This window comes from Globicephala melas, chromosome 11, assembly GCF_963455315.2.
Source record: "Globicephala melas chromosome 11, mGloMel1.2, whole genome shotgun sequence".
NCBI lineage: Eukaryota > Metazoa > Chordata > Mammalia > Artiodactyla > Delphinidae > Globicephala > Globicephala melas.
This window is the reverse complement of record NC_083324.2, coordinates 6,762,376-6,778,468: the sequence shown is the minus strand read 5'-3', so window position 1 is coordinate 6,778,468 and position 16,093 is coordinate 6,762,376. Positions and strand designations below refer to the sequence as shown.

At 51.1% G+C, this 16,093-nt stretch overlaps 1 protein-coding gene across 12 annotated transcripts in view; it reads right to left on the bottom strand.

Moving 5' to 3' along the window:
* ATP2B2 (ATPase plasma membrane Ca2+ transporting 2) overlaps positions 1–16,093 on the bottom strand; it is a 351,712-nt gene that overhangs the window by 35,982 nt on the left and 299,637 nt on the right. For all 12 annotated transcript variants that reach the window (XM_060307759.1, XM_060307760.1, XM_060307761.1 and 9 more), the window contains 3 exons: positions 15,337–15,495; positions 12,084–12,298; positions 7,900–8,142 (listed from right to left, as the gene is read on the bottom strand). In XM_060307759.1, the coding sequence (XP_060163742.1) occupies positions 7,900–8,142; positions 12,084–12,298; positions 15,337–15,495 (617 nt within the window). The remainder of the gene's footprint in view (positions 1–7,899; positions 8,143–12,083; positions 12,299–15,336; positions 15,496–16,093) is intronic.

Here is a 16,093-nt window from a genome sequence, read left to right as displayed (position 1 = left end):
CTCTTTTGGCTTTTTTTATCTTGACAAACCCAGAGGTTTTACTATTGCTGTAGACTTCCATGAGGCTTGCTCTCCAGGGCTCTAATTCTGTAAGGGAGTTAAGGCGTTGGTTTTGAGGGGCAGGAAGCAGGCCCGGGGGGAAGTGATTTGCTCCTCATCACAGACCTGCAGGGGGGCAGGCCTGGGGCTGCCCCCAATTCCCCTGATTCCTAGTGCCACACCGTATCCAGCACATTTCCCTGTATGGGCACTAAGCCCTTTGGGAGTGCTGGGTGCAGCTATGGGTGTAACTTTGAGAGGACAATTCATGCTCCTGTTCTGGGATGCTTGGGGGTCACTAGAGCTAAGCCCAAGGAATGATGACTTGAAGAGTGACAAGTTATAAATAACATCTGCAAAAATGAGATGAAAAGAAACATAGCTAGCAGGTACTGCCTCACACTCATGAGGATGCCCATTATCCAAAACGAAACAGAAAACAAGCGCTGGCGAGGATGTGGAGAAATTGGAACCCTTGTGCACTGTTGATGGGAATGTAAGATGGTGCAGCTACTGTGGAAACCAGTGTGGAGGTTCCTCAAAAAACTGCACATAGAATTATCATATGATCCAGCAATTTTTACTTCTGGGTATATACCCAAAAGAATTGAAAGCAAGAGACTTGAGAAGATATTTGTACACCCGTGTTCACAGCAGGATTATTCACAGGAGCAAAAAGGTGGACGCAACCCAAGTGTCCACTGACAGACGAAGAGATAAGCAAAATGTGATCTACACATACAGTGGAATAGTATTCAGCCTTAAAAAGGAAGGAAATTCTGACGCATGTTACAACATGGATGAACCTTGAGGGCATTATGCTAAGTGAAATAAGCCAGACAAAAAAGGACAGATACTGTGTGATTCCACTTACACGAGGTCCCTTGAGTAGTCAAATCTATAGACACAGAAAGTAGAAGGGTGGGCGCCAGGGGCTGGGGGGGGGGGGAGGAGTGTCTAATGGGGACAGAGCTGCACTTGGGGAAGATGAAACGTTCTGGAGATGGGTGGTGGTGATGATTGTACATGCGAATGTACCTGATGACACTGAACTGTACACTAAAACGGCTAAGATGATAAATTTTAAGTTATGTGTATTTTACTACAATATTAAAACATCCTCAACACCCCGTCCTCCCTGTGCCCCCGAACGCGGCCACCATAGCACGGTAAATCGCAGCAAATGCCGTAGGATGCCGATTGTGAGAGCGCATGAGAAAATGACTTTCTGCTTGCTGGCTGTCTCTGGTGGCCTAGCCCCTCCCCCTCCCCCCTTGAGGACAGGCACTGGCAGACGAGCCTCCCCGATGCCCAGATGGACCACCAGGCAGCCTCGGCAGCTGCGGCAGTGACCTCGCTAGCTCTTTACCAAGCTCTGCACGTGCGTCCTCGGTTGCATCCTCATGGCTCCCCAGGGGTCGGGCTGTTATTATTCCCATGTGCACAGGGAGGCCTGGAGAAACCAGGTCACACAACTAGTAAGTGGCCGAGCTAGGATCTGACCCCAGCTGTTCTCAGCTCTGAGCCCACACAGCACACGCCCTGCCTCTCTTCACTAGCATTTGAGATGGTTGTTTAACGAGGTAACTGGTGGGTGATTGGTTTAGAGCCCATGGTCGGGGGTGGGGGGGAGGGCTGTCTTGCTTATCTCTACTTCCCACTTGGGGTAATTAATGAATGTGCGTTGAATGAATAAATGAATAATTTGGTGTCTGTGGGTGTGGAGAGCTGCTGATGGGAGGCCAGGTGGGATGGGATTTTGTCAGAATTTTGGCCTCCGGAATTGTCATCTGAGGGTCTCCTCAGGTGCTGGGCCTCGAGGAGCAGCAGGGGGCAGAATCGTGGACTTTCCCCAGAGACTGCAAAGGCTTCGGGCGGGGTGTGTGTCCTGAACAGCTGGGACAGGCTGAAACGCCCTGGGGAGACACACGCTGGAAAGCAGGTTTCCTGGGGACCTTCCCGAGCTTGCCCATGCACTGTGCATGTGTGTGCATGTGGTGTGTGTGTGCTGTGTGTAGTGCAGTGTGTGGTATGCGCATGTGGCGTGTGTGTGTATATTTGTGCATATACCTGTGTGATTTGCGTGTATTGTGTGGTGAGTGTATGTGCTGTGTGTGCGTGTGTGTGTGGTATAGTGTGTGTGTGGTAGGCGTATGTGCTGTGTGTTTTGTGTCACGTGCACAGGGTGAGAAGGTGGGATATAGGGATTAACAGTGCTGTTAAAAATCAGAATTCCCCATTCAGGGTTATGTGCTTTAAACTGTTCTCCTAGGGATGGTGTTTGCAAAAACAAACAAACAAACAAAACCAAACAGAACCAAAACAGCTGCTGAATCCAACACAAAGGCCCCTGTCGCTTCACAGACCAGAACGAAGGGCCGCCCCACCTCCCCATCTTAAGGCCCTGCTAAGCCACTTCCAGGGCCTTCTGTGCCCTCTGGAGCCCCTGCCTTGGCCAGAGCCCCTCGCAGAGCTCGCTTGACTCAGGGGGGTCGAGGTTCATTGGAATATTTAGTTGCACCCTGGGTTTGGAGCCGTCTGAGTTCAAGGGCTGACTGCTTCCTAGAGTCACCTCCCCACTCTCCCCTCCTCTCAGGAGCTCTAGATCTAAGATTTGTGTGAAATACAATCGAGCAGGTCATTCCTGCCTTTGGGGGTCCTGGGGGCTGTCTGTGGATGAAGCCGCCTCAGTTTGGGAACGGGGTAGACTGAAGACCTGGAGTTTCTAACGAGGTGAATTGTGGCTCATTTATTCAGGAAAACCATCCTTCCAGGCAGATCCTCCCTGCTCCTTCTTCCAGAACCACTTCAGGGACTCCAAGGAGATTTGTTTTTCTTTCAGTAGTTCATGTTTCCAGAACATACGCCATAAACTTCCAACAATTCGGCTCCACAAGTGCCCATCTTCATTTTAATAATTCAAATGTTAACTGTAGTGTCAACCTACGTTAAAAGAGGTCTCATAAAATATAAACTGAAAGTCCGCTTGGGTGGTTTCAGCACACAGAATAAACGTGGGTGGAAAAGGAGAATGTTTTCCCAAGAAAGCTCCGTGCCTCTAAAGTCTGAGGAGGAGCTATTTCCATTTGAAAGCTCAGCTGCAGCTCAAGAAGCAGCAGGGCTACAAGAAGAAGAAGCTAGCAAAAGTCTTGACGTTCAAAGAGTCGGAAGCGACAAGGCAAATCTGAGGGTGTGCCAGGATTTCTGAGGTGGGGAAGCAATTTCTGACTACAAGATGATTCATGTAGCTTCCCTCAGAGGGCAAGCTTCGTTCCTAATGATTAGAAATAGGAGTGGAAAGAAGAAAGTTCTGCCATCCGCAGAAGGGATGGGGCATGGGGCTGGGGCTGGCCCTCTGAGAGGCGCGTCCTGGGTCACTTTTTCTGGCCTTCCCGCTGGCAGCCTTGGCTCTCACACCACCCTCCACCCGTGCCTGGCTGGTTCTGGGCACTGTGATGAGAAAGCCTACTAAGGGCTTATCTGCTGCCACCCAACTCCCCCTCAGCCTTCTCAGCCTCGCCTCTCATCCCTGTGGCCCTGGGAAAGGTCCAGGCCACAGACCGCCACATCTCCTGAGAGGTCTCTGGGCTTTGGCAGGCTGTGGCCCTGCCTGGAATGACCTTGCTCCCTCGCCCGCTGGGTAAACTCCTCCAGAGTTCTCGGGACTCAGCTCTGTCACTTGGTGGCAGGAGCAGCCCTGGGCAGGTTACTCGATATTTCTGCAGCTCTGTTTTCTTAGCTGCAAGACGGGAATTGTCCTATTTGCCTTGATTACCTGGAAGGGATGTGGAGGGTCAAACTAGACAGTGGCTGGCAAAGCAAACTACAGAGGGTAAGGCTCAGAAATAATAATAGAAGTGATAAGAGTAAAACTGGAGCGGTCTGAGCGCTTGCTACGTGTCCAGCACTGTGCTGACAGCCACACATACACCTTCTCATCTGATCTCAGAGCAGCCCTGGAACTGCCTCAAGGCAAAGGTGCAGCCAGAGGACTTGGAGAAGGAGTGGTGGTGAGCTGTGCAGGCTCTGGACTGGACAGACCTGGATGTGAACCCTGGCTCAGCCTCTCATCTGCTCTGGGGCTCTGGGCATGTTCTTTAACTCCTCCCAGCAACAGTGTCCTTATCTATGAATTGGAGATGTGATGTCACCTACTTCATGTGGTCCTCATACAAGGCAACATGGGTTAAGCACTCAGCAATGAGTCTGGCTAAGTGAATATTAGTGATTATGATTCATTGTATACTCATTTTACAGATTGGAAAACAGAGGCTTGAAGAGGTTAGTTAACTTGCTCAGGATCACACGGGTGGTAAGTGCTGCAGCTGAAGTTTGAATCTTGGTCTGTCAGACTTCAGAGCCAAAGCTCCTAACCTCTGCTTACTGGACTGGGTGTCAGGACATCTGGATTCTAACTCCACTAACCCACAGGGTGACTTGGCCCAAGTCCTCTCCCATTTCTGGGCCTCAGAGTAAAGTGAGAGGGCTGGACCAGGTGGTCCTTAAGGTCCGCGGACCCATGTAGATTATACCTACACAACCTACCCCTGCAAATACTCATCTAGTTTTAAAAAAAATCTTTTAGAATAACAGGCACTAGCTAATTTGGAAGTCTCCGGATCAATGCAGACTAGAGAGTTGAGGGCAGTTTCAGAATAGATTCGCTCGGCATGCTGGAGGTACCAAGAGAGCACTGGTATTAGCCGTGGGACTGGGACCAAGGGCAACTACTACTTCTTGCTGTCACAAGAACAGGAAAGTAGAACATAGAGGGAGCCCTGTCCTGAGCCTCTTATCAATTCATATTCATCCATCCACCACCCACATATTCATCCGTCTGTCTACTCTTCCATTTACTCATCCATCCATCCATCCATCCACCTACCCACCCATCTCTCCATCCATGGCCCACCCATCTCTCCATCCATGCCCCACCCACCCATCCATCCCTCTCCCTACCTAGTCTTCATCTCACTGATACATATCTATAAATTTATTCACCAGTCAATTCACTGACCTCACCCGCCCAACCAGTACTTCCCAAGAGCCTATGCTGGGGACGGGGGAGCAGAGATAACTCAGCTGTGTCTCTCCCTCTCAAAGAGCACACAGCCTGCATCAGACTGCAAGAAGACACAGAAGAATCGGCACCCTCGTACAGGGGGAAATACAGCCTTGCCCATGGTCTGTTTCCCAGGCCAAGCTCATTTCCCAACCAAAGCTTATGGGTAGTGTGGGGACATTGCGTGCCTTTCCTGCCCGACTCCTCTTGCGTGGTAAGGATGTTTTGCAGTCTAGATTTCCCAGACTGGTCTGGAGGGTGGCTGGACTTCCACCCTCAACTGAGCAGCCTGTGACTCTTCTCAAAATTCCTCTAGGCCTAGAAGGGCAGTCCCTGGGAGCCCCTTCTCCCAATATGGCTGACAGCCCTGGCTGTGAATCGGACCCTCTAGACTCCACGCCTTCCTTCCTGAGACCAGCCAATACTAAAGATGCTGCAGGATTGGTTTCAAGGACCAAGAACCGAATCTGGACACCCTACTCAATAGCTGCCTTTAGGGTATCTATAAGTTGGCTTTGCCACTAATTGGTTGTGTAACTTTGGGCAAGACCCTTTCCCTCTGTAGCCCTGATGCCTCTGCTGTCTATTCGTTTATTGATTAACCTCTGCCTGGTTACCAAGGGATGATTTTACTGCTGACGAACAACAATGCTAATCACCCTGAGCGCTGAATATGTGCCAGGCCTTGTGCTAAGCACTTTCCACTTACTAACTCATTTCATCCTCACAGTAATTCTATCATCTCCCCCAGGAAACTGAGGCACAGAGAGGTTAAGTAACTTGTTTACAGTCACACAGCTAGTGAGGGATTTGAACCCAGGCCGTCTGGCTCCAGAGTGTGAGCTTTAACTACCACCCAGACATACCAGGGGCCTCTGCTGTCCCTTCCACATTGACGGCCATCAGCGCCCAGCAAAGAGAACCGTGTGGCCAGGGTTCTTTCAGGGAAGCCCCAGAAAGAAAGGCACAAGGGTTCTAGGATGCCAGGGTTCAAGGCACAGAAGGGGACACCGGTGCCCGAGAGGTAAGTGACTTGGCCTGTTTACAAACCAAGGATCCCGGTTCCCAGGTCCTTGAGCTCTTTCCAGGCTTGGCAGACACACTCTTCCCCAAGGCGGACTGATGGACCCCTGTCCTTTAAGCCACCTGGATACAGCCTCAGTCACCGACATCTGGAAATGAATTTGAGCTGTGCCACCGGTGCTGTGAAGCTGCCTAATTGAGCCTTATCGCTGCAAAGATGTTTCGCAGCCCTCCTGGCAGATCCGAGAACTCCTTTTTGACTGTAATTGCATAATATACATCTCAATTCAAGCCCATCTTGCAGGGCTCTGCCCACACAGCCACCCCCATCACCAGAAGCCTGTTCTGGGAATTGCCCCACTCCCCTCTCTGCGGGACGAGATCATTAACAGCATCTCAGTTATTTTAGGAAGGCCTGGGGAACAGAATAAAGCATCGTCAACCTCCCTTGATTCCCAAATCGGGGCTGGGAGGTAGGGGATGGGGTGGGGTGGGGAGAAGACAAAAACGCCGTCTTTTCTGGCATTCCCCCGCCCCGCGCTCCTGCCGCCCCCAGCATCCTCTATCATCCATCTGCACGCTTTCTCCCGACCTACTTTCTCCTTCTGTCAGTGCTGCCTCCCCAGCCTGCAGCTCAGGGCTGATGCAGGAGTACCTGCTCAACCGCAGGGGCGGGTGCAGTCCTTGCAGCCCCAGTGTCCCGTACCCCCCACCAGCCTTTGGCCCTTTGCCGCAGACTCGTGCTCTTCTCCCAGACTTGATAAAGCTTCTGGCACTCCCGCCACCCAGCCTGATCCTGAAGGTTCAGGCCAGCTCAGGAGCCGAAGGAGAGGTCAGGGCTAGGGCATGTTGGCGGGGTAAGCAGGAAAGCTCAGCTGCTCACCCAGATGCTCACACTGTAGAAATGGGCTCTGGATGGACAAGTTTGTATTTCTCTTCATTCGAATACTGGTTAATCACCAAAAGGCAACCTATGCTTCTAACCCAATCAGGGATTCTAGCATGATGCGTCCAGGCAGCTGAACTGAGACAGGAATATGAGAGTTTTTCTTAACAAAACGAGTACTACCACTACTATTACTGACAACAATGTCGTCGCCAGTGGTAGATTGTGTAAATGGCCACAATTAGTACCCTCTCTGAATCCACACCCTTTACAATGTGACTTTGAAGTTCCTCCCATTAGAGATGGAGTCTATTTCCCTGCTGCTTGAATCTGGACAGGCCTCTCGACTTGTGTTGGCCAACAGGATGTGGCAAAATGACAACGTGAAGAGCCCAGATTAGCCTGCTGGAGGAGGGGGACCACACAGAGCAGAGATGAACCGTCCCAGCCGAGGTCATCCCAGATCAGCCTAGAGTCCTGCCAAGATCAGCAGAGTTGTGGATGTGACCCACCTCAGACACACGAGGACATGGTCCCCCAGTTGAGCCCAGCCTGAACTCCTGACTCACAGAAATGTGAGCTAGATACACAGCCTGGTTTTCAGCCACTACATTTTGGAGTAGTTATACAGCAGAAGCTAACTAATAAAAAGACTATTTTTTTGGTAGGGAGGGCAATGACAGGGTCTAAAAAACACAATTAACAACAATCTTCTTTTTTGTGTCATGCGAACAGCACAGCTAAGTCAAAGAGAAACAGGCTGCTTACTATCTGACCACCCAAAACACATCAGTAGGATTTAGAATTATGCATCACACTGCTTAGCCTGCCCAGTACTTCTGTATCGCCCCCGGACGCTCCTCCCTCTGGTGGAGGCTGCACCACTTACCAGAATCTTGGTGGTGTAGGCGCTGTTGATGGCAATGGCGTTGACCAGCAGCTCCATGGTTTTGGCGTTGATGGAGCTGGGGTCGGGGACCTCCTTGTAATGGACGTCGCCCACGTAAACCTGCACCACCGTCATGCGATTGGTGGTGAGTGTGCCCGTCTTGTCCGAGCAGATGGCCGTGGCATTGCCCATGGTCTCACAGGCGTCCAGGTGGCGGACCAGGTTGTTGTCCTTCATCATTTTCTGGGGGAAAGGGCAGATGAGATGGCAACAGTGAGGAGAGGGAGCTGGGAGGCAGGGTCACGGTGTAAACACGCAGGAAATGAGGCAGAGCTGCCCCTTTGCTTCACACATGTGCGAAGGATCTTGCTGGCTACAGCCCCTGTCATCTGGACTCCTTTTCTGTGTGCAGCCCTTTTTCTCTCTCTCTCTCTCTTTTTCGTTTCTTTTAAATTATTTGAGGCATTTAAAAGAGTTGATTAGTTGACTTTATTAATTTGGATTACGGAAGTAATCTGTACTCTTTATGGAAAAAATAGGGAAAAGGATGATAAATGAAGATTGGGTCCTTTCTGACTACTTCAAATAGTTTCCTCTTACACCCTAACAGAAATAAATTCCTTATTTGGTTATGAGTTTTTTCAAAGGTACCATCTTTCACTGGTGCTTGGTTTTCACTGTCACTTTGGTTTCACCCAAACTGAATAAATTTAAGTTATACACATGTTAATAGACATAGGACACTATCTGGAAATAAACAAAATATTAGTGTCATTATTTCTGGGTGGTAGAGTTATAGGATTGTTATTGCCTTCTTTTAAAAATCTATAGCTTCTACTTTTCTACAATAAATACATATTATAACTTGTGTAATAAAAATCATAAATTTCTTTTAAATATAGATACACAACAAAGAAAGTAGATCAACCATAATCCTACCACCTAGCACGGATACGTCTTACATATCAATATCCTTTCTTTTAAAATTTATGACAACAATGAACTCCTACTCGACATATTATTAATTTTCTTATAGTCACTGTCCTTTCTCTCTTCCCAGCATCACACTCCTAGCTTCTTCCAGGTTCTCAAGCAAGTAACGCACATAAAGTGATTCTCAAGGAACCACCACTCTTACTGCAGGCCCTTATGACACAGTGACCCTATCTGGCAAGGACGGATGTGAAAAGGTGCATTTAGCTAAAGGCTGAGTCAGATGTTGTTCTAGTCTGTGCCTAGGAATCTGATTTCCTTTATTCTTGCCCTCATTATAACTCTTTATACCAAGGGTAAAAAAGGAGTGCAATTAGAATAATTTTATGGTAGGTCATGTTACTAAAAAATGAGTATTGGTAGAATTATGTGCTCTTGCAGTGTCTCTTATCAAAACCTGTGATAATAGTAACAATAAATGTATGTGGGATGGATGTATGTTGAATGGATGCATTTAGCAGCGATTTGAGTTTGCAACACACTTCACAGTTTGTAAAGTTCTTCCGCCCTTATTTCCTCATCTGATGTCATGAGGATCCTATGAAACCTTCATGGACTCTTGTACTCCATTCTGGTGACCAAAGAAGCCAAGGCAAAGCAGCTTGACCAGGATGACACACCTACTGAGGGTTAAAGCTGGCCTTTGAACTCAGCTCTGTTTAACCTCACAGCCTGGATCATTCCATCAGGACTCTGCCCATCTGTCCTCTGTGAAGAGGGTTCGTCTCTGGGGCTTAAGAATGTATAGGCCTGAGCCTCCCGATATGGTTGCTACGTGAGGCTATTAAGTACTGGAAACAGGGCTGGTCTGATGTGAAATGTGCTGTAAGTGTAAATTACACATCCAGTTTTGAAGACTTATTATGAAAAGAGAAATGTAAAATACCTCATTAATAACTTGTATATTATCAAATATTACAAATTGGCTTGATAATAACTTGGACATATCAGCTTAAGTACATTATTAAAATTAATTTCACCTGTTTCTTTCTGCTTTTTCTTTTTAACGTGGCTACCAGGACATTTAAAATCACACGTGCAGCTGACATTATGTCTCTACTGGACAGTGCTGATCTAAGCGGTCACCATTGTTCTTTTGATGACGGCTCCCAGGGGCTAGATCCAGGCTCAGAAAGGGGAGAGTTTGCCCCTCCTGGGTTGGGGGAGCTGTACTAAGTTTATCACGTGACTGTACAAGTAACACTACCTAAGGCAGCTGAAGGCACAGGTGCCAGAGATACAAACTACAGGTGTAGAGGTCTAACAATGTCTGTATGGGAAGCCCCGAAACCGAAGCTGTGAGACTTTTAAGGAGATCTCGAGCTCAACTGGGTGGCTTGTGGGGTCCCGGCTCACGGCAGCAGGAGGTCTCAATCTCCGGGCCCCAGGCCCCCGATCAGCATTGTGCTGTGACCTGTTTGGGCTTTGGTTTGTGGGATGGAGTTTCTTCGAGAACCCCAAAACAAGGAGATGATAAGGGCGGTATCCTTTACACATAGCTGCCACTTTCTGGCACCTGCCCTGAGATCTCTTTTCTGTGTGAAATTACATCGGTGAGCCCAGCCCAAATTCCAGCTTGGAAACTGACGCTGATCGTGCCCTCTGGCGGCTCTGCATTCTCGGAGCGAACGCATTGTTTTTAAACATGGCCTGGCCTCTGCCCTGGCAGGGACATCCTGGATTCAGGGCCCTGGGAAACAGGAGCGCAGGGCCCTGCTCTCCCAGGTGGGGAAACCACGGGACCAAGGGAAAATGATGAGCCTAGGGTGTGAGGACCTGGGGGGTGAGCCAGGCTTGAAGTGTCTCCAAGAGGGTCAGGCGCCCAGTGCTCATGAGATGCCAGCCCCATACCCCAGCGTTTGGGCTCTACCGACGGCCATGGGCCTGGGAGCAGAAGGAGGTGGGGCTCTGCCATCAGGGTGGCATTTTGGAGCAACCGCCAGACCCAAGGCACTCATGGGCCTACTTGCCCTTTATTGAATTGCTTTTAAAACTTCATATTTTTAACCCATCTCCTGAGAGGAGGGGGCTTTTTTTTTTTTTTTAATAATAGAAGCTATTGTTTTTATTTATTTTTTTTAATTAAAATTTTTTTTTTCTTTTAAAAAAATATTTATTTATTTATGGCTGCATTGGGTCTTTGTTGCTGCGTGCAGGCTTTCTCTAGTTGTGGTGAGCGGGGGCTACTCTTTTTTTTTTGCGGTACGCGGAGCACAGGCTCCAGACGCGCAGGCTCAGCGGCCATGGCTCACGGGCCCAGCCGCTCCGCGGCATGTGGGATCCTCCTGGACCAGGGCACGAACCTGTGTCCCCTGCATTGGCAGGCGGACTGTCAACCACTGTGCCACCAGGGAAGCCCGGGGGCTACTCTTCGTTGCAGTGCACGGGCTTCTCATTGCGGTGGCTTCTCTTGTTGAGGAACACGGGCTCTAGGTGCGTGGGTGTCAGTAGTCGTGGCGTGTGGGATCAGAAGTTGTGGCTCGCGGGCTCTAGAGCGCAGGCTCAGTAGTTGTGGCGCACGGGCTTAGCTGCTCCGTGGCATGTGGGATCTTCCTGGACGAGGGCTCGAACCCGTGTCCCCTGAATTGGCAGGCGGATTCTCAACCACTGCGCCACCAGGGAAGTCTGAGGAGGGGCTTTCATAAAACCAGACATCCTTTTTATTTTAGGCTTATCCCTTTCAAACTTCAGGGAGCAAACTCCGAGATTAGTCATACAAGTACTATGGCTACAGTGGGGCCTAAGGCTGCGACGGCCAGGCTTCTGCCTACGTTTGGTGGGACAGGGGTGGGTGTGGGCCTGTAGGGTGATACCTGCATCTAATTTATTTTTTTTAAGTTGAGTTGATTGTCAATGTTTAAAAATCAGGAGAGTTTATGTTAAGTCCAGATTTCTGGCTTCTCTTGGAAAAAATCTGAATATCTGGCAATACTGGACCCCATCCCTCCAAGGCGACACTTGGCTGTGCTGAATAACAGCTGTCCCCTTAGCCAGGGTGTGGCTCTCCTGGAGGCATGTGAGTTTCAGCCACCTGCATGCATCCTCTCTCCGAGCTTCCTCTGTCCCCACTCCTGCTACTTAGCTCTTCTCTCAGCCCCGGCACTGGCCCTGCCAGCCACCCCACGGACCCCCAGCTGGGGGCAGCCAATCTCAGTGGCATCAGCTGGCCCGCCCTGCTCTCCCCTCCTCACCTTCACCGAGTAGGCCAGTGAGATGGTGACAGCCAGAGGGAGCCCCTCGGGCACGGCGACCACCAGCACCGTCACACCAATGATGAAGAACTTGACGAAGTACTGCACATAGACGGGCGTGCACTCGGGCAGCCATGGCTTCTGGTTGACCACGAAGGTGTCCACGGTGAAGTAGAGCACCAGGATGATCACCGTGATGGCTGACATCACCAGACCTGTGACACGGGTGGGAGGAGACCTGTCAGGGGATTTCCTGGGGGTGCGGGGCCCCGGGAAGGGAGATGTGGACCAAAGTCTTGGCTCAAAGGTGTGAGTCAGGCAGGCCCTAGCTCACACCTCAGCTCAGCTTGGTGGCGTGGGGCAAGTCCTTAATCCTCAAAGAGCCTCAGTTTCCTCCTCTGTACAATGGGGATGCATATTTATTTCACATGGTTTTGTAAGGATCAAATGCGATGATTACATGTAAATTGCCTAGCACAGTGCCCGACGCAGAGTAGGTGCTGAGTGATCATGTGAATCAGTAACTGCTTGCACGGTGCCCTCACACAATAGGATGTGCAGAGGGTACCACTTACTTCCTCCTGCCTTCACGTACATACTCTTTCCTATTCCAGGAACTAGGGACACAGCAGTAAAGAGGACAGAGTCCCTTTCAGCCCTTGGGAAGCTGAGATTCTAGAGGGGGAGGCAGACAAGAAACAAACACACGAACAAGATAATTCAGATACAGATAACGCTGTCAAGAAAAACTCCAGGATGACGTGGTAGGAAGTGACATGGGCTGAAGATATGAAAACAACCCAAATGTCCATTGACAGATGAATGGATAAAGAAAATGTGGGCTACACGTACAATGGAATATTATTCCGCTTTAAAAAGAAGGAAATCCTGCCATTTGCAACAACGTGGCTGGACCTGAAGGGCGTTATGCTCCGTAAAATAAGCCAGACACAGGAGGACTTATCTGAATAATCTAAAAGAGTCAGACCCATAGAAGCAGAGAATAGAAGGGAGGTTGCCAGGGGCTGCACGGAGGGGAAAAGGAGCGTTGTTTTTAGTGGGGAAAAAGTTTCAGTTATGCAAGATGAGAAAGTTCTAGAGCTCTGCCATATAGCATAGCACCGATAGTTTAACAATGCGGTATTGTGCACTTCATAATTGCTTAAGAGGATCTTACGTGTTCTTACCCAAAACACAAAAACCGAAAAACCCATGAAAGAACACAAGGGAATTTTTGGAGGTGGTGGATAGGTTTAGTACCTTGGTTGTGGTGACTGGTATCATGGGCATATGCATATGTGGAAACTCATCATGTGTGCATTAAACGTGTGAAATTTTTTAATATATAAATTATACCTTAATAAAACTAAAAAGAAAAAGAAAACAAATGCGACATGGCCTGGTAGATCCAGTGGCTACTTTAGCTAGGGTGGCCAGGGAAGACTTCCTGGAGGAGGTGATATTTGAGCAGACAGAGGAACGATGAGCAGCCAGGTAGTGACCTGGGGGAAGGGTGTTCCAGGCTGAGGAAACAGCAGGGGCTCGGGGAGGGGAAGTGACTTGCCCGAGGCCACAGGCCAGGGAGGCACTGTAGAATTAGCACCTGCAGGTGGCTACTGGCTGCTGGCAGGATCTCTCTTGCCAGCCCCGTGCGCCCAACTACCCCCAACTGCTGCATGTGCTGTACAGCTGCCGCTGAGGCTGCCCACACCTGAAGCCTCTGCAGAGGAGGATGATGTTTGGGCAACTGGCGTCTCCTTGTCACAAAGTGCCTGGGAGTCCACCCACCCCAATTTGACGGCCAATATCCAATGGCTGAGGTGGAGGTCCAGAAGCCCAGACACCTTGCTGCAGGGCAGGTCAGACCCTGCAGAGGTACCATGCTCCAGAGCTCCCTGTAAGATCAGGTGGAGACTGAGATTCCTCCAGAAACCCCGGCTGCCTGTGCTTCTTCCTGGGCTCTGTTGCATCCCTGACCCTTTACTGGTCTCACCTGAGAGCACCCCGCCAGATCCTGTGCCCACCCATCTCAGGTTCTGCTTTCAAGGAATTCAGCCCAGGAGAGAAGCAGAGGTGGGACGTGAACCAGAAGTGCTCGACTCTGAACTCCATGCCCGGCAGGGCTGAGTAGGGGAGGGAGATGAGTGAGGACTGTGAAGGCCACGGGGTGGTTCTCGTCGCTTTGTTCCCTGCCCTCCAGAGCCACGTTTCCGTGGAGTTGTCTCCGTGGCGGGGATGGAGGAAATCCCTGGACCCATCACTGCCCCGCCCGCACCGCCAGCTGCGGAGACCCAGAGCCGGCTCGATCCCTGTCTGACAGTTGCAGAGGCGGGAAGCCAAGCTCCCAGCAGCTGGGAGCTGTCATCAGGCCCCCAAGTTTAAATATAGACAGTCAAGCCTGTAATTTGCCTCTTTTCTCCACGCTGTGGTGCCTATAATTAGAGCCGGGAGACAGCCATGGAGGAGCAGGCAGCCAGGTGGGGAGGCCTTGGCATCTGCCACATCCTTACCCGGGAGGGGAGGCCAAGGCCGTGTCAGGGCTGCAGGGCTCACCTTGCTTCCGGGCTTGGCTTCCAGGGCAAGAGGGGCCGTCATCAGCCATCACCTGCAGCTACTAACTCGGGAAACCCGGCTTCTGCTGGGCCTCAAACAAGGGGCTTCTCACCGGGCTCCTGACACTGCCCTCTACTTCTTCAGTCTTTCCTCTGCACGGCAGCTGGGCGGTCATCATACAGCTCAACTCCATCCCTGCCCTCCCCTGCTCACACCTCTTCCAGGGCTCCCGCTGTCCTCAGAATAAAGCCTGCATTGCAAACTCCAGGCCCTACAGGGTCTGCCCCCTGTGCAGCCACCGCACCTGCCAAACGCTGGCGCCTGTACGGGTAGATAATCTCCTTTACTCCTCATAGCAACCTGTGAAGTAGGGACTACGGGATCCCAAGTCCACAGACCAGGAGGCGGAGGCTCAGAGCTCGGTGAAGGTACCTGCCCAAGTTCTCAGAGCTGTAGCTGGACGAGGACACAGGCAGGCTGCCCCCAGAGCCCACGCTTCTACCTTCACTCTTCTGCCTAAGTGCGAACTGAGTGCCTACTGTATAAGGACTCAGACTGGTTTTGTGGCAGAGAAGGTGGGTCTCATGCAAGCCCTCGCTTTGCAGAGGAGGTAACTGAGGCCCAGGTAGGGGCAGGGCCCTGCCTGGGGTCCCCCTGCATGCCCCGTGTCCTGTGCCATCTCCCAGGGCCGCGTGCTCACCCGCCTTGCCGATCTGCACAGCCAGCTTGGTGAGCTTGCCCTGCAGCACCGACTTCTCCTTCTTGTGCATGCTGGCCTTCTTCTTGTCGTCAGTGTCGCCGCCCTCGGCACTCTTGAGGGGCTGCATCTCCATGGCGGCCGCCCCGTCCTGCTGTTTGGCTGCAGGGGGCAGAGCACACGTGCACACACACAGACACAGACACACAGACACACACAGACACACACACACACACACAGGTTAGCCTGCAGGGTGGGGATGTTGGCACCCACCCAACTGCCCAGCAGAGCACGGTGAGGCCCTCACTCCCCAGCCTGGGCCCTGGCATGGCCGGCACACAATCCCCGTGATGGGGGGTTGGTTTCTTCCTGCTGGAGACCCTGGTCCCAGGGCCACTGGCTGCCTTGCACCTGGAATTCAGGACATAGCAGGGAGTGACACGGCTCCACCCTGGATTTCCAGCAGGAGTGGGCTAGGGTCCCCCCTGGGCCTGAACAAGCCCGCAGACCCTTCCCCCAATGGCTCTTCAACTTCTCCACATTCAGACAAGACACAGGCTTGGGCTTTGCCCAGTTGGTCCTTGGGCCATGTTGCTGGATATTAAGTAGTCACTAGACAGAAGGGACACAAAGGGGGCTTCAAGAGTAGAAGAGAGTGTCCCCATCCACAGGTGTCAAGCTCCTCCCCCTTCAGCACAGGCCCGTGGCCTGACAGGACAGCACAGGGCCTGCGGCCTGACCCCTTAGCCCCTAAAGACCT